This window comes from Hyperoodon ampullatus, assembly GCF_949752795.1.
Source record: "Hyperoodon ampullatus genome assembly, chromosome: 10".
NCBI lineage: Eukaryota > Metazoa > Chordata > Mammalia > Artiodactyla > Ziphiidae > Hyperoodon > Hyperoodon ampullatus.
The window spans coordinates 42733527-42758113 of NC_136923.1; the positions used below are offsets into that span (position 1 = coordinate 42733527).

A 24587-nucleotide genomic window follows, 5' to 3' on the forward strand; every position below is an offset into this window, starting at 1 on the left:
GAGGCACCCTGTTGATGCCAGCCCGGCAGAGTACAAAGGCAGACATTCAAGACATTGGGCTTGGGGCTTGGTGGTGCAGTGGTTAAGAATCTGCCTGCCAATGCAGGGGACACGGGTTTGAGCCCTGGTCCGGGAAGATTCCCACATTCCGCGGAGCAACTAAGCCCGTGCACCAGAACTACTGAGCCTGTGTTCTAGAGCCCGCAAGGCACAACTACTGAGCCCACATGCCACAACTACTGAAGCCTGCACGCCTAGAGCCCGTGCTCTACAACAAGAGAAGCCCGTGTACTGCAACGAAGACCCAACACAGCCATAAATAAATAAATAAATAAATAAAATTTATGTATATATATAAAAAAGACATTTGGCTTTTTCCTGCCCCTGGGCCCCAGACTCCTTCCTTCATCCCAGACCTGGAGGAGGTGTCTCAAGCCCTCGTGGTAGCCGCAGCATCCCTGCAGTCACTCCTGCACCAGGAAGTTGATGAGGGCGGTTCGCGGGGAGAGGAAGGCCTTCTTGATGCTTCGCCCCTGTAAGAGCCTGACACCCAGTTCACTTTGGAGAACCAGTTCGTGGACTTTGTCCTGGTCCTGGGCAACTTGTTGGGGCACAGGGATTTTGCCGCAGGCTTTGTTGTTGATCTGAGAAGGTGAAAAGCCGAGACAAACAATGAGGAAAGTCCTGAGAGTGGCAGGCAGCCAGACTTCAATACCCACTGCCCCTCAAGGGTACTGCTGCCTCTGTGTGGGGAGGGAGTACGGGAAAAGAGAAAGAAAAGGCAGCACCCAGCTTCCTGGAAGAACAAAGTGCACTTAGATGGGTAGGATTAACGCTTGAACACTTTGGATAAGGAGAGGGAGAGGGCGCCACCTTGTATTTCCTGAGTGCTGCCCCGTCACAGCTGTGGTGGAAACTATGTCAAAAATCCTCAGTATGAGATGGCTTAGGCTGTATCGGGGGTAGAGGGATTATTGTGTTACTGAAGCTCAAATCAAGTTCAGATCTGGCTACAGGGGGTGTCACCGAGGATTTACCTAGATCTCATGTGGACTAATTTCTGGGGCGTGTAGGCAACCTCCCTCCCTGATGATTGGCTCCAGAAGGGGGTGCTCAAGTTTGACCACCTGGAAGCTGGACCCACATCACACACAACTCTTGCCTAAAATGGGCCAGTAGGGTTCTAGCCGTAGTGGTATTCACTGAATATTAGTTTCATAAGGAAAAACTTCACATCAAATATGAACTGATACTTCCACCGAGGAAAGCGACACATGACCCAAATAGCCTCTGAACAGCCGTGCTTCAAATCCTCCATCCCATCGCTCCTGTAAGAATGCTTACGTTTTTTTCCCAAATGCTCCTGTTTTTAACTTGGAAAATAAAGTCACTGTGTTATGAAAAGTTACCAGGAATAACTTCTGAAGTTTCAACCCAAGCACATTATCCAGGATCCCTTAATCACCCACCTCATCTTTTCAGATTTCTGTAGAATTTAGTGGCATTTTTATGGGCTGCATTAGCCTAGATCACTGGGTGGGAGACAAGTAAGACATCACCTCAAAGAGCGGCTGCTTGACTTTAGAAAGGTCTCCCAGTCCCCATTTGGTGGCCTTGCAAGCTTCCGCCCCTCCAGCTTTGCCACCTCCACTTCATCGCTCAGCCTTAGTCCGGGCCTCTGCATTGTTCTCTTGGACTTTTCCAACAGCTGCCTGGAGGGCCCCTGGCCACGAGCACTATCCACCCGTCCCATCCACCACTACTCACTGACAGGAGCCCTGCTATGGCTAATGACAATAAAAGCTCACGTTGTCTGAGCTCTCACTCTGTGCCAGGCACTGTGCTCCACAATCCACCTGAGTGAACCTGTTTATCCCCACCACAAGCCTGTGAGGTAGGTCACAGCCGTTCCATCCCCGATTCACAGAGGGCAAAGCTAAGGGATAGGAGGTGAAGCCACTTACCCAAGGCCCCTTTCCAGCAAGTGGTGGAGACGGTATGACCCCATGGACCCTCTCTCTTCCCTGCCAGCCCCCAACCTCTCGGGATGGAGTCTGGCCTTCTCTCCAGTGCTGCCTTGCCTCTGCCTCTGTTCCACCCCGTCCATGGCTCACGGTCCAGTGAGGACTTCCCCCACCTTTGCTCCTTTCTCCACTAGGGAAATGCTGCTCCTCTTTCAAAGCCAAGGTCCACATCCCCTTCCTCGGATGCCTCCTCCAATGCCCCAACTGCCAGAGGCAGCGATACTGATGCTAGCAGCAGTTAATATTTACTGAGTGAGTTATTAAGCCACTGTTTCCTCACTTGTAAGATGGGGTTAGGCACGTATCTGCCTCGTCTGTGAAATGGGGAAAACAGCGGGGTCTGCTTCACAGGGCTGTTGTGCAGGGTTAATTAGTTAGTATCTGGAAAGTTCTAAGGGCAGTCCCTGCCTCTTAGTCGGTACTCACTGCGTGTTAGTGGCTTTTGTCATTAGTGTGCCCAGAAGCAAGCTAAGTACCTCCTGGCATTATCCCATCTAATTCTTTCAACAACCAGCTAAGGCAGGCCCTGTGTTTTCTAACTGAGGAAACAGGCTTAGAGAAATTAAGTATTTTGCAAAACTGAGATGGTCCAACCCCCAAGCTCTTACATCTTAACCTGGAGGTTACACAAACTCTCGGTGTGCATGACAATGCATGTACCTCCCCAGACTGTCCCTCCTGGGTGCTGGGCTCCAAGAAGACGATGTAGTGCCTCTGGGCTCAGAGCACACGGGCACGGCTGAACTGAATTACACCGAGTTACACTGTTCTGTGTTGCAACTTCTATTTCTGGCCATGGCACCAAGTGAGATCACGTGGAGACAGAACACAGACCTTGACAGAAGTCCTGCCACATGGCACAGTGCCCCAACCCAGAGGTTCTTGAGTTGGGTGTGCTTGCAGGGAGTCCTCCACACATTTTAAATCTTGGATTTTTATTTCAATGATAATCTAAAATTATTTTACCAATTATCAAAACTAAATTTCTTTTCTTCAGTGGTAATTTAAAATGGAAAGACATTCTCACAGATTAAAACTTCAGTGTCTCAGGTTGGCATTTCTCAGTTGCGCTGAGGACGAGTTCTTAGGGGTACACAGATAGTTATTTCTTAGAAATATTATTCAAGTTAAAGAAATCGCCTCTCTGTGCCACAGGCTGTTTCGGTTTTGAGGATTTTGGGAAGAAGCCTAGCAGGGCAGCCCTCCTCCTCCCCTCCATGGGGGTGGGGGTGCCAATTGGAGGCAGCGAGGAACTAAGTGTCGGGGAGGTGGTATGGAGACAGAGCATCTGTGAAGGAGCCAGTGTCCTGGGGGAAACTGTCTTTCCCAGCATGGATCTGCCCGTAGGGCCCAGGGTTTGCAGACGAAGCAGGTGGGGCCTGGCAGGCCCGGCTCCTGTTCAGCCCCTGGGTGATTATTTTGTGGTACTTTCCATAGTTTGCAATTATATTGTTTATTTTTCTCTTTCCTTCTTCTTTTCCCCTATCTTTCCCACCAGGCTTTAAGCTCCATGAGGGCAGGGACCCTGTTTTTTGCATTTCGGTTTATGTCCCCAGAGCCTAGCACTCTGCCTGATGTATTGATAGCATAGGTAACTTGATAATGACTGAGGAATAAACAAATAAACGTGGGCAAGGTGACGAGCTTCTCTGAGCCTGTGTCCTCAGCTGAAAAAAATGGGAACAGCTATGCCTACCTTTTAGGGTGGTGAGAGTTAAATTAAACTTGGGATGTAAGTTAGCTGGCCCACGTGTGGTTCAGACTAAAAGGTTCACCCCTTGTTTTCTTTCCCTCTTCAGCCACATCAGCATATTTAAGAGATAGTCCTCATAATGGGTCTCAGATTAAACAAATTAAATACATAAAAATTACATAAGGAAAACTATAGGAGAGTTATTTGCTCTATAAACTATAATCAACTACTTTTATGTATTTAAAATGATGCAATTTACCAAAAAATAAATTTCATGTAGCCTTTCTGAAATATATTTTGCAGAGCGAGGTGTTCCTTGCCCACCTCCTCACCATCACCCTGCCCCCTCCAAGAGCCCAGAGCAGCTGAATGAAACTTAGAGAGATTAAAACACAGTTGGAAAGGAAGACAATTAGAACCTATAATGCAGGACAGGTTGATGCTTTCCACTTTCTGGCCACAAGTTTTATGCTCACAAGCTTTTGGTATGTGGTAACTTCAAAACTGAAGGTGCTGGCAAAGGAAGACAGGCTGGAGGGTTGGGCGGAGAGCTGGGTGGGCTAGAAAGGCCTGGCGAGAAACTTCCAAACCCATCCGTGTATGTGTGGCCGGTTCGCCTTGGCCCTGGGGGGCTGCAGGAGACACTCACCAGAACCACCATCTGTACGACATCGGGCGGCTGGAGGAACTGCGGGTCCACAGCTGGCCAGGCTTGAAGCAGCACACTGGTGTCCCAGGCATAGTGAGTACACAGCTTCCTTGGCACCAGCGCCAGGCCTGCAACGCCAAGGCACAGATGTGAGTCACTGAGCACATACGAGGCCCTTGGGAGCACTAATAAAGCGTTTGCCCTGACACAGCCTGGCTTGGAGCCATCTGAGGCCCCAGGAGGCCACACCATGGCTTTCCACAGCCTACCAAGTGCCCCCTACTTCCTTCAGCCTGGCTCATCATCCCAGTTTATAGGTAGCTTTCTTTTTCTTTTTTTTTTCAAACGACACCCAGAGCCATAACGATGGACGGACACACTGTTCTCAAGTGAATTTGCAAAAGCAAGGCTGCTGATTTTACTCGGTCTCTCTGCAGTCCTGCTGGTGAAGGAATCCTTTGTGCTCCTGAGAGTGGATCCCAAAGTAATGAGTTGCATTTGCTTCCTTTCTCGCCCATGAATACTTGTGGCCTGAGAGTGCTTTTACTCATAATCAGCAGAGCCAATGTGCTGAGAACAGCGGGGCGCTCCTTCTGGACCTACTCAGAGGGCACTCAACCTTTCCACTAAACTTCTTCTCGGGAGGGGCTCCCGCCATTACCAAATTGGAAAGAGCTGTCCTTGGGTCAGGGTGGGTCAAACCCGAGGAAGCAGGGAGGAATGAAACCCTCTCCAGTCTCTCTTCCCAGAGTGCTTCACGCTGCAGCTCCCAAAGCAGAGGAGGCTCACCATCCAGAGCTGCTCAGGGCCAACTGTCAGTGCTTTGGGACTTCAACCAGGGGCTTCTTAGCAGGGAAAGTTTGATTTCCAAGCCTCTGTTGATCTCATGAGTACAAAAGATGCCCCCAGATGGGCAGGAAATACACAGAGCAGAAAACAGATCCCTGGGCAATTGTTGGGTGGTATCCCCGCTGCCTCCCTGGTCCTCCCAGAGGCAAGCCCTGGGCAAGCGGGCAAGTGCATGTGGCTCGTGTGCCCACGCTGGGGGCGGTGCTGTGGCAGATGCACAGCCCTCACGTTGCGAATGGCTTTTCCAGGGCTGGTGGAGGTGGGGTGGCCCTTGCATACCTCCCCCTTATTATTAGCCTTGAGACCAACAGATGCATTTGAGGGACGGGCCCATAGCTGAGGGGATGGTCTGAGGCCAAGTCTGGGACAGAGGGAATGAATCCCAACAATGCCAGTCCCGAACACTGGGCTGTGAATGACAATGTTTTATTTTATTTTCTTTGATGACAAAAGTAATGCATGCTCCTTGCAGAAAATTTGTAGAAAGTCTAAAAACAAAGACGAAAATCATGTTCACATGGATAGCATCTTTTAAACTTTTTATTTTGAAAGATACTAATGTAATGTATTTAATGAATACTTGTATGTACAAACCAACTCCACAAAATGAAACCGAACTACCACCAGGATCATGCTGTAGATATAGTTTTGGATTCTCTTTTTTCCTACATTTTAAACTAATAATCAATTTCATGGAAAAGGATGACACACAATAGTATATATAGTATGGCCACAGGTTTAGTAAATATTTAAATAAACAGATAAAAATTTAGAAGGAAATACATCAGAATAGCAGCAGGCATTAACCCTGGGAGGCAGAAGTATAGGTGATCTTTCTATTAAAAACAAATTTATTGATGATGATGAAAAACCACCACTGAAACAATACCAATGCTGGTGAGGAAGTGAAACAATGGAATTCTCATGTACTGCCTCTATCTAGGCCTTTAGTAGTATTAGGAAGAAGACAGCTACAAGAGCATTCACTGAAGCATTGTTGACATTTTTTTAATAGTAAAAATAATTAAAACTTCAAACAGCCCATATGTCCATTAGTAGGGGACTAGATAAATAAATTGTGAGCTATTTATTCAACAGAATATTATACAGAGTGAAATGGAATAACTAGAACTATAAGAATAAACATAAATTTCAAAAAACTTTTTTATAGATTTTCTACAAGGAATACGTATTACTTTTGTAATTAGAAAAGATATTTAAAAACAGTTTTCCCATGCTAAAACATCAGTTCAAGATTTTTCTTCTGGTTTCTTTTTAGGTTTCATTTTCTTGCCCATTTATCCATAATTGATCTATCCATATTTATTTTGCATATAATGTGAAAAAACATTCTTAAAAAATACTTGGTCAATTCTCCAAATCCAATCTGTTGAATAAACCTTCTCTTCCCTACTGGTTTGTGATTTGTCTTTTACAATATATTATATTAGGGATGGTTTCAGAACTATTCACTACAAAGATACTCAAAATGCCTGTCTGTGATGAGCTGAAGAACAGGCCAGAATATGAATCAACACACTGCTTCCTTCATTGAGAAATTCTTGCTACCAAAAAAGTGGTCAGTCTTACACGAATATGTGCTTAGTGACACAGGTGATGTACCTACTAAGCTCCTTATCTTGTCCTAGAGACAGTTCCTAGACCAGCCTCAGGTCTACGGACCACTCTGAATAGCACTGGTCCATTTTGTTCTGTTGACCTCTGTCTTGGTTCTTGTGCAGGCATCACAGATTTGTTGTAGCTTCCCATGTTTTACTATCTGTCACTCCTATTGTAACCCTGTGCTGCTAGTCAACCTGAGGGAAGGGAAGGCCCATCAGGGTCTGAGAATCAAGTAGCATAAAAGATGTATTCCTGGGGCCCATCTGGCCCCTGTGTCCTGGGGTTCCCATGCTTCTAAGGAACCTACTCCATTTCTAACAGATGTGCCTTTTGGCAGAAGCAGAAAGGAGCTTCCTGCTTGTTCCTCAGAAGGGATCCTATTAAGACTCATATCGCAAGACAGAGGTCACAGAAGGAAGATAATTACTTCTTTATTTTAGCTGGCTGGGCCAGCATGCCTTGTCCTGTGACCCAGCTGCAGTGGGAAGCATTCCAAAATCTCCGCATGGCAGTTGTACAGGATGCCTGGGAGATGAAAGGACATTGGACACAAATGTTCTGGGCAGAAGCTGTTACAAATTCCACTTTAAAAAAAATGAGGAAGTCCAGCCTTCCTGGAGCAATCAGGATGCTTATTTATAGCGGCCTGGGGCCCCGCCAGCGATTCCATATAGATGGGAGTGGGGCCATCCTGCTCAGCAGGGAGGAAAAGAAACTTACTACCCCCAGTTCTACGGAGTGTTTTGCCTTCCTGCTCTTTTTAGGGTAGTAAAAATACCTAATATTTGCATGGCAAATACAATTGTTTCTTTACGTGACACAGGTTAGGTCAAGAGCTGGCCTTTGGGAAGCATGTGGAGAAAGTCTGAACACAGGCTGGGAAGTGGCAAGGCCCTGGCACACAAGGCCACCACGCAGGGCCAGCTGTCGCCCTCAGCCCACCCCCTTCCTGCCCCTCCTCTGGAGAGCTGTTGTTGCTGACCTTCCCGTGAAATAACTGAAACAAGCCTCCTCTCCCGCTCTGAGAGCTGGCGAGGTCGCCACGCCACCACGGCACCCGGAGTGTGTGCCGGGTGGTCATGCTGCCCGTGGATGGCAGGCCTGTCTCCAGCCCACCCCCATCCTCATATACACACAGGGGAGAACCTGGGGACCCTGTGGTGTCTCATCCCCATCATGCCTCGTCCAGCCCTGGCACTTCCAAGGAAGTGGACAGGAAGTGATGCTACTTCACATTAGCCTTTACCCACAGAAAGGGTTCTGTTGACATTGTTTTGAAATAACAACACTGACACAGCATACACATTCATGTATAAAACCATCGAACATCAGCAGATGTCTTACTGTCCCTTACAAGTACCTTAGCATCCCACACTTCTAGATTATTTGTAGATATGCAGTTGTTGTTGCTGTTGTTGTTTTTTGGCTGCACAGTGTGGCTTGTGTGATCTTAGTTCCCCAACCAGGGATTGAACCTGCACCCTTGGCAGGGAAAGCGTGGAATCCTAACTGCTGGTCTGCCAGGGAATTCCCAAGATTTACAGTTTTGTTGAAATTAATGAATACAGCATATACATACGGCAAAACAATATAGCTACAATATTTTACCACCATTTTTACAAAGAAAAATGGGTTTATGGTGGTAGACTATACTTCAAGATTAGAGTTACTTCAGAAACTTAAGAGAGGCAAAGGGTCACCTTGCTGTGACCCTCACAATTAAAGTACTGATGGAAGACTTGGAGATGACAAGAGGTAGAAGCCGGAGGCAAAAACCAAGATAGATAAATCACTGTTGAAACTGTAAAAATGGCCAGAGAAACAGAAATGGAGATCTTATCACCACATTTTAAATAACTTGTATTTTAGACAAGAGGCTCATCTCAAAGCAGCACAAAAAAAACAGAAAAAGAGGAGAAATGACTCAAATGCCCATCAGTGGATGACTGTTTAATAACCTATGGAATATATTCACTGGGTAGGACACCATATAGCTGTTAAAAAAAAACAGGGTCAGCCTGTAAGTGTTGATACAGAATGACTCTATACACTCCATATGGTAAGAGAGAAACATTTCACATACATGCATGGAGTTCTGTCAAATCAACTATCCAACTGGCAGTGGAGGTGCCTGGGGAGAGCAACTGAGTGTAGGGGTGAGGATGGGAGGGAACTTAGGACACACCCTTTGTAAGAACTGAAGGTTTTACAATATGCGTATAGATGTACTTTTCAATGAAAAATCTAGGTTTTGCTTTTGCTTTAAGAAGCCCAGAGAGGTACACTGGAGGGTGGAGCTATTTTCTGCAGCTGGCTCTATGCACTTTTCTGGAAGCTGGGCTTGTATAGCTGCGAGGTCACCCTCGAGGAGCAGCGCTCCTTGGGCACTTAGGGCAGACCCATCCCGTCACCACGAGCTCCTTCACGCTGCTCTGCAGAGCGATGCAGGAGACACGGGAGCCTCACACACTAGTGGGATGAACGGCTGCATCTGGTCAGTTGTGTGTGTGTGTGTGTGTGTGTGTGTGTGTGTCTATTAAAACCCTTCACAACAAGAAATAAATTGCTTCTTCCCTTCCTTCCTCTCTCATCGTCTATGACATTCCAGAACCAGAATCTCAACACTCAGGACTTGTGGGTTTAGAAAGGTAATTTAAAACAAACAAACAAACAAAAAATTGAAATAATTATAGATTCATAGGAGATTGCAAAGAAACGTACAGGAGGTCCTGTGACCTCTCCCCCAGCCTCCCCCAGTGGTAACATCTGGCATAACTACAGCACAATATCAAAACCAGGAAATGGACATTGGTACAATCCAAAGAGCTCATTCAGATTTCACCAGTTTTTTTTTTTTTTTTTTTTTTTTTTTTTTTTTTTTTTTTTTTTTTTTGTGGTATGCGGGCCTCTCACTGTTGTGGCCTCTCCCGTTGCGGAGCACAGGCTCCGGATGCGCAGGCTCAGCAGCCATGGCTCACGGGCCCAGCCGCTCCGCGGCATATGGGATCCTCCCAGACCGGGGCACGAACCCGTATCCCCTGCATCGGCAGGCGGACTCTCAACCACTGCGCCACCAGGGAGGCCCTTTCACCAGTTTTATAAGCACTAACGTGTACGCGTGTGGCTTCATACAACCACCACTGCACTCAAGAGACAGAACTGTTCCGTCACCACAAGGCTCCCTTTCCCCTTTTATGGTCACCATCCCTTCTGCCCAGTCCCTAACCCTACCCTTGGCAACCACTAATGTGTTCTTCATCTCTATAATTTTGTTTTTTCAAGAATGTTATAAATGGGATCATAGAGTATATAGCCTTTTGAGATTGGCTTTTTTTCACTCACCATAATCCCCTTGAGATCCATCCAAGCTGCTGCCTGTTAGAAAGGTCATTTTTTTTTATAGTCAGGCTATAGTCTATTACAGCAAAGGGATAAAAAGCAGGATCAATAAAGGAAAAAGATACATCAGGCAGAAGCTGGAGGATACCAGGTATAAGCTTCCAAGAGTCCTCTCCCAGTGGAGTCACACAGGACATACTAAATCCCCCAGCAATGAACTGCAGAAACACATGCAAAATGTTTTCTTCCAGGGAAGTTTGCTTGAGCCTGAGAGTCCAGGGTTTTCATTGGGGTAACTGCAGTGCTGACTGCAGTTACTGAAACTTCAGACCCCCCAGAAGGAAAGCAGGTGTTCACTATAAATCACATTTTTTACACAAACTATCCACACAAGCTGTTATAATGTGGTTCAAGACCTCAAGCATGCACAGTGCCCTAATCAGTTAGTAGCACAGGGAACATTCTAAGACCTCAGTTCCTAGGAGCCAGCCAAAGGCTAGTCATACAAGTAGGCCCTTCTGAGAATGTACAAGATTTGAGTAACTCAAGGCTGCTGGGTTATTTACTTCACAGATAGGTATCAAATTATCGTGAATTTAACGTACTATATATACATATATGATAAAGCAGTACATTATAAAATACATACATTAAATTATAATTAAATGTAAATAAATATCATAAATGTTATAGGACATATCATACATATGATAAGCAGTACATTAAATGCAAGGTATTATTATTATTACAAATGAGTAATGAGGGCTAGAGCTGTCCTAGGGTGTGACTGAGCAGAGTAATAATGGACGTGTGCAAGGCAACTCCTCAGAGCACTGAACGGGAGACTGTGAAAAAAATCCCACTGAAGAGTTTTTCTCTCTGATAGAGATAATTCTGTCACTAGAACCATTTTGTCCCTCTCCAGTTTGACACCGTACATTCTTATCATTAGCTACGTATTTCTTGCGGGGGCATGCACAAGCTAAATTGTTCCACCATCCACGATGGAGTTTTGGCAAGGATGTGACCCTTCCAAGGAAGGTGCAGAATTGAGCCTCTGGAAAAAGGCATAGACAGGTGCTTCCTAACAAACCCTGAGCAAGGCTCAGTAAAAGACTGTGATTAGTAATATGATGACTAATACCAACAGTGAATTTGAGTCTGAACTGAATTGAGATGAATTTATGTGCACCTGAATACTGTTGGAATATCATTTTGAGCTAAATACTGGACTAGATGCCCAGCCAAACCCTGATCTTTTTTTTTTTTTCCAAAAAAAATGTGCCCTCTAAGGATGAAGAAAAAGACTATGGAAATGAAACTTGGGCACTGTGCATTAGAGTGATTTCCTTGTGGAGAGGGGGAGGAGGAGGGTCATCCTGAGGAGGCACACTTACTCATGCCTAAAACTGCCAAAAGCATTTACCAAGGGATAGTCTGTATTATCTGAACCCAGTTGGTGGTGGCAGCCAGTAGATTGGAGAACAACTTGGGGGAGGATGGATCTTACAGACAGACAACAAGCCTCCTGATGGAGCTTTGGTGAGAGAGTGCATGTTAGAGTATTTTAGCTGCTGTCAGGCTCCTCCCCTGCTTTATACCTGCGTAGCTGCTGTAGTTCCCCCCACCAACTGCCCAAGAGTGGGACCTGAGGCAGTTGCCCTTATTCTGCATATAAGATAAAACCAGCTCACTTGTATTGCTGGTATATTCTTAGAAAGGTCATTTTTGATGATGATAAAATGATACCTTTAACCAGAGTACCACCAAGGAGCTCCCTGTTTGGTGATTTTCTGCTTTTTTACTATCCACCAACAAAGGAAACCTTGTGTCCTTTGTGTGGAAACAGTATCAGTAACTCCAAATATGCAAAATTTCCCTAACACCCTCATAGATAGGACAGTATTCTATGGTGGTAAACAAAAGATAAGTTTGTAAATTCAGATGTGGTCTATTGACCTTCTCAGATCCAAAGTTTCAGGAAGGAAAAAAAGATTTCCTCATCCTGTTGAAGTGTGCACACTGCCAAGACACTGGTTCTGTTTCTTGGGTCTCCACTGATTCTTTAAGTGATTGATAGAGAAGTACTTCAGGCTTCTCTAAAGGTTTCCTTTTATCCAGAGCCATGATGGCCATTTTGCCCATGGACCCCAAATTGCCCCCCGAGAAGACAGATGTCAATTCTGCTGCCCTTGAGGGAGGATCTCTTTTATGAAAACCTGCTTCTCTGGAGAACTCTGAGAAATGGTAATTTCTGAACATCCCACCCTCACTGACCACATTTCCATTATATTCATTGTGAGGTTATCTTTCAAAGATGCAGGAATGAAACCAGAAGTTATATGAAAGCTATGTTTTTTAGAATAAACCAAATGTGTGTAAAAACTGTCCCAAAGCCTTGAGACAAGAGTGACTGACAGTGTGGGATGACAATAATGACCCTCACAACATAGCACTTCTGTTTGCAAAGGACTTTCAACACCTTGTGACACTCCCCTTATCTGCTGCTGGGAGAGGCAGGAAGGGGTCGTGGCCCCATTCTCTCCAGAAGGCACCTGACAAAGACCTGTCTGTGAGTTAATGACCAGGGTGATATGCCTGGTGTGTAGGACTCCTCACTTGACTGTGCTACAGCCCCCGATGCTCATTCAGAGGAGCCACATACATACATATGTGCAGAGCCAGGAGACAAAGGTTTCCCATTGTTTCTTTGAATTAAAAAAGAAAATTAGTTGCCATGAATTTGTAAAGCTTGAGGGAAGATCTCCTCAAGTGAATGAACACAGACTGCTATGCCTGCTGCTCAGAATGCCCTCCCCAGCTTTCCCACCAATGCCTAGAACAGAGCCAGGCACAAAATACATTCTCAGTGAATGTTTACTGAATGGCTGAATGAGACATGCTAGCAAAACTAACACTCAGTCTAGACCCACTCCTTATTATAACACAGCTCACAAAAGCCCACTGGTATTGTGTGTGGAAAAAAACATGGAGCAAAGTTTGAAATGGGCCAGTTTCTACCATACTGCTTTAGTGTATGTCCTGCTGGAGATCTTGTCACACAATTGAAGGACAGACTAACAGGGTAACACCACAGTGTACACCTGTCTGGTAAGACCTGCTGGGCAGGGACAGGACCCTGGAGACAGCAGATCCTCTCTGCCACCCCCCCAAATCCTGGCCCTAAAACACAGAGACTGGAGGGGCAATGCAAGGAGGGAGTTTCTGAAAACCCCATTTATATCAGTCCCTCCTGGGAGAAATGAAATGAAGGAGGCAGACAGATAATGTGGGACAAAAAAGGACGATAAAAGGGAGAGATCTGTATATTCTAGGGTCAGAGTAAACACGTTTATTATAAATTAGATAAGTTTTGTTTTAAAAGAAGGGAAGACTAGGAAAGAATTAACAGTGTGCCATTTAAAAGACTTAATGTGATCACCAAAGCTAAATGAAAGAGGCATGTTTCCTGCCTAAGGAGATAATGAAAGGCTACATAATCTAATATGATATGGCAGTAGCCTGGCAGGGCCTAATACCACCCACCCTTTAAGGCATTCTGGCTATTCAGCAAAGAATGGGTGAACGTCTTGTCCTGTAGAGTCTGTTCTAAAGCACAGAAGCAACTCAATTCACTTGGTGAAGTCAGCAAAACCCTTATTCCCAAACCTGACAATGCATACTGAGAAAAAACTGGTGTCTCTTAGGCGTATAATTGCAAAATTCTAAATAAAACACTAGCAAATAGAATTTAACAGTATGTTAAAAGCTTACTACCCCATGGTTAAGGTAAATTTATCCCACAATAGGCTATTAGGCAATCAATTAATTGGACATAGGTCATGACAACAGGGCAAAGGGGAAAATTAAAAGCAAAGGATACAACACCTCAACAATTGAAGAATGGATGTTAAGTAAAACTTACCTCCCAATTCCTAAGATGAGTTCTGGTAAACAAGGTTAGAAGGCTGCTTCTTTAACATGACAGGGAATATCTACTCTAAACCAACAGCCAACACCATACCTAACAGGTAAGTGTTCCATTTAAATCTGGAAATGAAACAAGATTGGCGGTTGCCAGTATTCTTTAACATCACATACAGTTTTCTAAGCAGTATATTAAAGAAAGTAAACAGACACAAGGGCATTACTATCAGAAAGGAGAAAACTTAACCTTATTTGCTGATCATAGACTCCTGGAAAATCCAAGAGGATTCTACCCCTTAAATGAAGGAGGAGAGATTGGTAGGGAATCTGGTTAGAAAATAAGGAAGTAAATTAATATTAAAAATTATATGCCAGACATTACCAGTCAAAAATTATTAAAGAAAAAAGATTCCAGTCACAATAACAAAAATAAAATGAAACGTGGCAAGATATAATACTTGAGAATAATCTTAAGAAATGTGTGGGACCTACATGAAGAAAATTACAAAACTTGCCCAGGCATGAGGGAAGTCTTGAATGAATGGAGAGACAGATCATGTTTTGGGATGGAAGCCTAGATGCAGTAAAAATGTGAAACTTTCCCAAGTTAATTCTAGGTTTAACCAAGTCTCAATCAAAATCTCAAGGAGATTTTGGGAGAACTTAACAGAACTATGCCAGAGTTCTACTGAGAAGAATAAACAGGTGAGAAGAGCTAAAACAATTATGAAAAAGAAATGAATGCTTCTTCTCAGAGGGCCCCAGATAAAAGCATGATGTAAACACAGCATCCCTAGGCTGCGTGGCTTCTGCAAGCTCCTTTGAAACATCCGCAGAAGTCACAGGAGACCTCTGAACACAAGGTCTGGAGAACGGGGCCCAGAATAACCATCAAGTCCTCCTGCATAGCACCTTCTCACTTCATTCCCATTTCTACAGAGGGGTCCCAAGTGCAGATGCCAAACGCTGGACCCACAGCTGAGGACATATGGGTCCTGAATAATGCTCAACAAGAGGCTGGAGCACATGCTGGTCAGTAGTAACTGGTCAAGCAAGGCCTCCCCACCTACCTGCCCAGAGCTCCGAGGTTATGTGAGGGGCCATGGGAGCAGCCATCACCATCAGGGCGCAGAGAGCATCCTCAAACTCAGGGCTGTGGAGAACAACTCTCTGAGAAGCTTGCTGAGGAACAGAAAAGAACAGCAATGTAAGAACACTGAGGTGTACAAGATAAGACTGGGTAAGAAAGGCCATGAATGTATGTGAAATCCAGAGACACAAACAGGCAGGAAAAAACCCTCTTCAACATCATTTTTGCAAAGAACTTTCCCCATTTAATCATAGTATTAAAAATAGCTGGAGCAGCAACAGCAGATATATTACGATTTGCCTTTTTGGCAGTGCTGCGCGGCTTGCAGGATTTTAGTTTCCCGGACCAGGGATCAAACCCATGCCCCCTGCAATGGAAGAGCAGAGCCCTAACCACTGGACCGCCAGGGAATTCCCGAGCAGATATATTACTGTTGACTGAGCATTTAAACATGCCCGTGGTCTGATGCTAACTCATTTGGTTTTTACTACCCTTTGAGGGCAGTATTGTTACCCCATTTGACAGATAAAGCAGCTAAGGGTTAGAGAGGGAGAGTCATCTGTCCCCGTGTACACGGTTAACCAAAAGATGGAGACCAGATTAGAATCCAGGTCGGTCCTAATTCTTAACCACTCAGCTATGTTTCCTGCGTGCACAGAACCAGTGGGAAATACAGAGACTTGCTCAAAGGTTCTGCAATGTGGAACCTCCAGGACAGGGGTCCTCTTGCGCCCCTCAGGGAGCTCAGGGTTCCCCATTCTTCGACAGTTCCTGCAAACACTCAGTGTCTTCCTGAGGTGTGGCTAATCAGTTAACTCAGTCACACCCATTCACTTTACGGGGCACCTACTATACACCAGACTTCAGAGATAAAACGTCCAGAAAGGCATAGTCTCTGCCCTCAAGGAGCTGCAGGCCACCTCACCACGTGACTGGAAGCCACGCTCCCTCCTCGGTTACCAGCAAATGAGCACAGATGGGCCACTTACCAAGAGGGCACTGCTGAGTCCCATCAGTTGAGAAATCGCAGAATTCAGTGAGAAGTCCTCTGTGAAATGTGCAGTCACCTATTGGTAAAAAGTTGAATTATTCACTTTGTTCAAACTTCCTTTAAGCTTTTCATAAAAATACTAAATTATCCAAAAAATGTGAAACTAAATGCATGCAATAAAAGATATTTATAAATGTATTCACTATCTCAAATAGTCACTTTAATGTTTCGTCAGCACAAAGATTTTTAAAATCAAAGTCAATGTTGTTTCCACCACTCAAGACTGTTACTCTTCCCCCATATTTGAGACAATGTTGGTTCCCGTAGTAGGTGCCTAAGAAAACACTGATCATTACCTGAAAAGGAGGCAGGACCCATTTGATGAGCAAACATCAAAACAATAGTAAACAGGAGATGGGGTAAAGGATGTCACCTCTCCGTGGTTACATGACTTCAATTCACAGTGAAGATTATTGGTATATGGGATAAGGTTAGTTTTACATTTTCAAATACAGAGTCAACACAAGAATACAAATATGATTTGTCAGCTTTTTCCTGTTGGTGTGCTTTTCAATTTTGACCATGGGCAAAGATATAGAAAAATAACACATCCTTAAGATGTCAAGAGTTTCCAACTTGTTGAAGTAACCCAATTCCATTATCTGCCAGAAGAGAAGAATTTGCCAAATCCAAAGAGAAAATATGGGGTATGAAAACGATCATTCACGCATCTCTCAGATCACTAAGTTCAATTCCGCGAGCTCTGTTTCTCTACACTATAGTAGAGAGGATGAAAATAAAGCTGAAGAAGTGTCAATAAATGAGACCATGCTGGACCCAGGGCCACCGCAGGTTATACAAACCAGAGGAAAAGCCCTGCTCCTTCAATGTAATCAGTTGCCAGAGTCCAGTGAAGTGACCTTGGCTAACTTTCTAAGTTTGAATCAGCACAACTTAAAACAAAAAAAGTCAGCCTAAGGAGAATTTGGGGTATCTGGTACCCATTAAAAAATGGCTTCAGATTTCCTAAGGGCCTTCTTTCAAAGATATATGACATTTTTTCACAAAGTTCTTAAAAAAGGTGAATGTCATGGTGTTATAACAGACTTCTGGATGAACAATTTAAAGGGATGCTATCAATGAAGAATCTTTTAAAATGATTTAGACAATAATATACTATTCTCTAAGAAGATAAAGTGAACATTTATTTTACGTGTAAAATTTAACCCACAATAACTCACGTGAACACTGTGTAACAAAGTACCTGAGTGGGAAAATACTCCCTATTCTGAGTATCAGGGAACTCTCTGCTCAGTTCCTCACTGGTTGTGTGACTTTCATAAGACATTTAACCTCTCTGTGTCTCAGCTCTGCCCACAGACGGGATGACGAGGAGGCTAAAGAAGAGAGTCTTTTCAAGCCCCTTTCAACTCTAAAATTCTGTTTCTGTCTTTATAACATACACAGTGTGTCATCAGTATGATATTAAATTTGGTTCTCTACCTGGATGTGTTAAATATGGAAACATGGAAAGTGGGCAGCTTCTTGAGATCTGGGATGGATAAGTGGGAGGCACCATTAGTGGGAGCCATTTCCTGAGACCATCTCTGTTCATGACAATGTTTGCACTGTTGCTTCACCTTGGTGAAATACCCAAAGCAGTAAGATCAATTAATCAAGGCAAGTGGGCCACCATAATAAGAAAGGAGGAAGACCCAGAGTGCCCACCCCAAGGCAGGGTGAGCCACACAGATCACATGGGCTCAGTTACAGAATCAACCAGTGTCTCCTGGAAGGTTTCTGACCTGAGAGATGATGGAGTTCTTGTACTCCCACAGCTTCCTGCCCTCGGCTTTCTCCTGGTTACTCAACAGCTGAGGACTGGGAACCTTCCCAGAAACCCTGGCCTCGATAAATCGAGTTGCCAAGGACCAGAGACGCTGCTGCCATCTCAGCACCCCAAGGAGAGCGTCGGCTGAGTGTAATGTCAGTGAAACAGAGAGAGAAAGAGAGACATGTGAGAATGATTGGTTTGGTTACATCTAAGTGACAAAGCACCTGTGAATGAAAAGACACTTCATTGTGCCCGGTGGATCTCTCCAAGGGCACGGAGAAGGGTCCTTCCTGGCTTCCAGTGTCCGGGAACTCAGACCAGGACTGACTCTATCATTTCTTAGAGCCCCAGATATTCAGAGTACAGGACGGCAGGGCTACACAAAGCGTTTCCACCAACTGTCACTGGCCCACAACGAGCTTAGAAGCTTGGGCCAGGATGTGCATCAGGGCACTGCCTCCTTGGTTAAGAAAGCTTGCTGTGACAACAGTGTCCTCAGAACTAACAGTGTGCTTGGAGACAGGGTTGACTTACACTGGTGCAGGTGCCCCATCTCACGTGGACAGGTAACATGCAGAGGGGGCAGTGGTCCACAGACCGCACTCTGAGCTGCAGTGCTGCACAGCCTGAGGTGTTTTAACACAACCCCTGCCCTCGCCAGATCTGTGTGTATCACATATTTCAGGTGTTCATCAAATCAGCTGTTCATCTGATCTGGAGAAGTTGAACAGCTTCACCTGGTGGCCCTGGGTCACACGGCTAACCAAATTAGGGCCAGTTCAGGTCTTTTACACTTTAGCCACTGGACTAGACATTCTCAAGCCTGGATGCACAGCAGGATCTTTTGGAAGGCTTGTTAGAGACAGATTCCTGGAGCTGGTCCCACAGGGAGGGCTGGGGAGCCAGAACCTGGGCCTGAGTGTCCCCAGGGATTCTAGCTCCAGGACTGGCATCTGTGACCACTGCTCCAGACCACACTTCTCACTAGAAATGGTGTGTTGAACTGAACAGTGATTTCAGGCACCTGATTTCTTTTTCCCATAACACTTGGATAAGACCACATGAAGGAAAACTGAATTACTGATTACTGTTGGACAGCTTATTCTAGGATATCCAGATACCTGAGATTATTTTACCTCACACCATTTTAGGTCTAAACAACTTTGGAGGGATGAATCTCCCCTGCGGGGGCCTCTGAAGGCTACTGTGAGTGACTGAAGAGGTCACAGGTAACATCAGGACCAGGCCCCATGCGGGGTTTTCTGGACTGGTGAGAGGCAATGACACCATTCTAGAAAAAACCTTTCAGGTTAGACCCAGGAAACGTTTTCAAAGTGGGATTCTCGTAGAACCTGCATGAGAACGCCACAGACTCATTGAAGGCAGGCTCTGGGGCCCTGCCCTGGGGACGGGGTCAGCAGGGCTGTGGTGAGGACTGGGAGTCTGCAGTCACAGCGAGCTCCCCCAAAGGTTTGAGGCTCATTACATCTGAGAAAACTGGCCTAGGAATGGCACAGGATGTTGGGCAAATTGCTACTTGCCTCACAGAGGTGATTCCTAGAACCCTACTATTGACTCAGCAAAGACATTTCCTTCCTTGAATTTCTTCAGCACCGAGGCGGATCACGGAGGAGGCAGGCTGGGAAGAGGAAGGTGACTTACTCTTTACATCCCACAAGATATCCTTCTCAGGAGGGGCGGCGAAAAGGATGTAGAGCCGGGTGGTGTCAATGCCGTACCGCTCCACGACGGCCTCGGGGTCCACGCCATTGTGCTTGGATTTGCTCATCTTCTCCCAAGTCACCTCTAACTTCTCCCTCGTGTTTGCATGAACAGGAACAGAACCTAGACACCAGAAAATTGCATCAGTAGGGGATGTGTGGTGCCGAATTGGTTCTGTGACAGTATATTCAATAAGAAAATACTGGGTGAGCAATTATAAGTGTCAATTTAAAGAACTCCACTAATTCATTTAACATGACTCGTTCTCTCCCTCTAGACGTCATAAAAATGTTTTTGTTTTCAAATAAATGAGGCCCACCTCCCATGACAAATCTTCCTTTTTCTCAATCACAAAACAACACAAAGTAATTTCCCTTTTTTTAAAAAAGTAAATTACTTATATACAAAAAGGAAAGTGAAAAAGGATAAGGAAGACTCGCATAATACTCTTCTCTTTATGGATTCAGGGTCTCCTTTGGAAACTGGCAGATGACCAGTCAGGATCTCGGAGCAGCAAAGCACTTGAGGGGTCACTTCACCTGGGGGCTAGGTCCCCCGTCCGTGTTGAAGTCACCAGAACACGATCTCGCAGCACCGAGGCCCACGCGTGGAGTTAGCTTGCTGGGCTCACAGTAAACGCGGTGTCCCATTGTGCAGCCCTGTTCTTTGTCTCCTCTCCACCCACACACCATCGGTCCAGACGGTGCTGATGGAGGAGGCCTTCCATGGCCATGTTTGGAGGAGGTGACCTTGCTGCCAAGCTCCAGTGGCTGGGACCAGGAAGGACATCTGAGAAGGCTAAGCCTCCTTCTCAGGAACTGGAACTAAGAGACAGAAACTCTGTCTCAGTGTTGTTGGGCACTAGAACCAGAAGGTCCTAAGGAGCTGCGGCAAGACGTGGCTCTACGGCTGCCAAAGGTCACTCTGTAAACTGAAATTAGGGAGAGCAGACTCCAAGCCTGGCGGAGGAAGGAGAACATGGCAGAAGAACAGAGAGGAGCAGGGAGAGGAACTGGAGGCTCAAGAAAGACGGAGGAGAGAGGAGTGGCCCGGAAGCTTCCTACATGTTGTACTTCCTGCAGCTGGGTTTGGGCGATGTCCCTACATCCCTGTGCGAAACCTGCCTTTGCGTGGATTTCTGTTCCTTCCAGCTAAATATTCCCTTTAACAGCAACCAAACTCACTCCCCAAGGAACCAGCGTATATACCTACAAGCCAACTCCATATTTCATGAGAGCCACACCCACTAAGTAGACAGATGCCTGCCCTTGCTGATCCACATCCATATTCTCCCCCTGGGGGAAAGTCTGCGTGGGAAGGGAAAAGATGTTCACAACAATGCTTGACCCCGTGACATCAGAGCAAAGGGAGACTAAAGTCCTGGAAGATGTTTTATCCAAGCTGTGGTGAGGATCAGGGAACCACTGCCCCCTCTACCCCACACCCCCTGTCCAGGCTGCAGTAAGCCTTTATAACACTGTTGTGAAAATTAGGAAAAAGGCATCTTTCTGGGCAGAGAAGTTGAGAAGTTAGAAAAAGGTGCCCTCTCTTGGCAGATGTGGCCCTGAGGTGTATAGTTGGATGAGTGGCTGGATCTCGGGCCCTGTTCACCCCCTCAGCCAGTTGCCTTTGTACACTGCACAAACTGCACTGCATTTAGCTCCTTTCCCTTTTAGCTCCTTTCCCTCTGGCAAGTGTTGGAGAAACACTGCCAATTTCTGTTTCTCCAGCTTCTTTTTCTCCCAAGGACCATGGTGACCCTTCCAAACCCTGAGGAATTACTGCTTTAACCAGGTAATCCCATTGCCTGCTTCCACCTAAACCTTCTCTCTAGTGTTTGGCTTGGGAGCCTGCCTACCATCTAAGGGTTGGGTTTACCTAATTTGGGTTTACCAAATTTCATCCACTAAGCATGAGTTATTCTAAATTTAATGGCCAGAGTTTCTCACAGCCACCTCCCAATTTGCTGACATGTCATTTATTTATATGCTGGGTGCACATGATACACCTTCATCATGCCACCTAGAGATCTTTGAGGATGAGTGAAAACACAGGGTGGAAGGAAAAGGCTCGGGAAAGCTGGGAGAAGGGGAAGTCCAGGGGGTCGGGGGAGGAATTCCACCAGGGGGCCCAAGTAGACTGGTGGCCCCTGACGTTCTGAAATGCCCCTCCAGACCACGTGGGGAGATGTGCCGAGAATGCCCCAGTCTTACAAGAATGTCTCTTGGGTCTGGGGGCTCTGTCCCTGAGATGGGCTGTCAAACACACGCTAGGACAGGAGGTGATGCCAGAGTTGACTCCATGTTATATACAAAAGAAAACACTTCCAGAAACTGAACTGACACTTGAGCTGGATGGGATGGGGCTGAGGGGCAGCCAGCCTCAGCCTCAGAGGGCGCCAGCCCAGAGCCAGCTGAGGCTTTGAGACCATGAGGCTAAAGGGTCACTCTCCTGGATTCCTGCCCAGCCAGGGCCTGGCAGCGTTCACCTGCTTGGTTTTCTGTGAGCACCTGGATGGGACTAGATGGGCCATTCTTACCTGTGAGATCTACTTCCTCTCGCTGTAGATACTGTCCAGATGGTAGGCGGAATGTCTGCCCCTTGACAAGGCCTTGGACCAGCAGTTTATGAAAAGGCTCTCTGAGGAAAGATAACAGACAAAGAAAACTGGTGGGGCAGGGATTCAAAGCATCCAGAAAACAGCAGTACAAACCTTACCAGCTGATGAGTAGAGATAACTGCCCTGTGTGAAAACAGGCTGACCAATGCCACTTGTAAATCCAACTTGAACAAATGGCTCCTTACAAATAAGTGATAAGGAAATTAAGTCAAATGAGAAGAAATTAACTACTTTCCAATGTGGCAAAGTGGAAAGAACACCAGGCCTCACATCTGGAAGGCCTGGATCTGAATCTCTGTTCTGCTTCTCAAAGACCTTTATGAGCCAAGGCAAGTCACTTACTCTGAGCATCAGTCTGCTCCTCTGTAAAATGGGGATTTTAAAAACCTGCCTCAAAGGGTTGTTGGGAGAATTAAAAGAAATGACTGCATGAAGATACTTGTAAATTTTAAAGGTCTGTACAAATGTCAGTTATGCTGAGCCCGGAGTAATGAAGGGCTCAGGAGGACACAGACAGGTTTACGTTGGGGTTTTGCTCATGAAGATTACTCTTTCCTTAACTTTTATACAGTGCCTGCTTACATTCTTTTTAAAAATTTTAAATCATACAAATTATATATGAATATGCCCTTTTTGTTCAAATTCAAACACCCCTGCCCCCGCCGTCCCAGGCCTATTCCCCTCTGATGAGGCAGTTACTATCAGTCCATACAGATCTATTTCCTTTTTTTTTTTGGCTGCTCCAAGAGGCTTTCAGGATCTTAGTTCCACAACCAGGAATTGAAACCGGGGCCCCAGCAGTGAAAGCACAGAGTCCTAACCAGTGGACAGCCAGGGAATTCCCCAGATCTATTTCATTTTTTAAACATCTATCGAGCATTTCACATATGGGTGGATTACAATTTATTTATAGTGCCTATTTTTTTTTAATAGTGCCTATTTTTTAAAAAGCTGTTTTAGGGCTTCCCTGGTGGCACAGTGGTTGAGAGTCTGCCTGCCGATGCAGGGGACACAGGTTCGTGCCCCGGTCCGGGAAGATCCCACATGCTGCGGGGCGGCTGGGCCCGTAAGCCATGGCCGCTGAGCCTGTGCGTCCAGAGCCTGTGCTCCGCAATGGGAGGGACCGCAGCAGTGAGAGGCACGAGTACCGCAAAAAAAAAAAAAAAGCTGTTTTAGTCGCACCTTTACTGGCTGAATAATGAACTATAGATATTTTCTCTTAAGAGGACAAGAAGGGGTTGACCCTCCTACTGAAATTACTTTGTTTCAGATTTGAAATTGTTACCCAGTTTTGAAGCATGTGAGCAAGAGCTATTCCAAACTCAAAGTATTTGTGGAAACCTCTGCTGAGAGCATGTGCCTGTATTTCACTCTTACAAAGCAGCAGGTAGGAATGTCTGAATGAGGGGACAGATTGATGTTCTCCGCCAACATTACCCCCAGCATGACAAGCCTATTGATGTACAAACCCTCGGGTGCTTCAAGCTCACTTACATGGAATGGCTTTTATTTAGAGGCTCAAAAACCCAATAACCTCAAAGAGGCCAAACTGACCACAAACCTAGCTCAGTGATGGAGGTAGAGGGCACTGTCTTTGTTAATTTAACAGGATCTCATTTCACACTCGAGGCTCATGTAGATGAACCCTGATACAGGGTAAGGTCTCTGGACAGGCCTCTGATTTGTACACTGTGCAGCCCCTGTTACATCAGCTGTGTGGACAGAGGCAGTTTAAAGGAAACTTTCTAGTGGATTCAGAGGGACAGAGTGGAACAAAGAGGCTGACTGGGAAAAAGATGAAGGTCAGCTAGAAAAAAAGGACTCCTGGCCTTTGTATTTTAAAATCTTGTTATGAGTGTGTGTATGTATGCGTATGTGCATGTGTGAGTTTGGTGGTATGTGTGTGTGTGGGGGGGTATTTTCCAACGTGGAAAAGACCCATATATTTGACATCAAATGGAAATGTAACACGTATTTTTTAAGCCTCAGTCAAATTATTCAGTGTCACAGGGCCCATCCAGCATGGTACCATGTTAATTTGGAAGAAATTTCACATGTGCATACGCATAAAAATAGTCACCCCATTGTTCCGGTTCTAAGATCTATCTTAATAATAAGCTCTTTTGAGTCATAAAACCGCCTTCCTTCCACCTCCAAGAAATTCCACCAGCAATGTCACCATTGGCAGAATGACATCTTTTTGTGCCACATCCCAGCAAGATTCCC

At 45.6% G+C, this 24587-nt stretch overlaps 1 protein-coding gene across 1 annotated transcript in view; it reads right to left on the minus strand.

Annotated features, from left to right (window-relative positions):
• Nucleotides 1–320: 320 nt before the first annotated feature.
• Nucleotides 321–24587, minus strand: part of LARS2 (leucyl-tRNA synthetase 2, mitochondrial) — a gene marked incomplete at its 5' end in the record, with an annotated part of 168528 nt that continues 144261 nt past the window's right edge. Inside the window, 7 exon segments of the mRNA XM_079712817.1 lie at nt 321–644; nt 4367–4494; nt 15175–15286; nt 16184–16261; nt 17991–18160; nt 19682–19864; nt 22281–22381. Of these exon segments, the coding sequence (XP_079568943.1) occupies nt 465–644; nt 4367–4494; nt 15175–15286; nt 16184–16261; nt 17991–18160; nt 19682–19864; nt 22281–22381 (952 nt within the window). The 3' untranslated portion in view covers nt 321–464.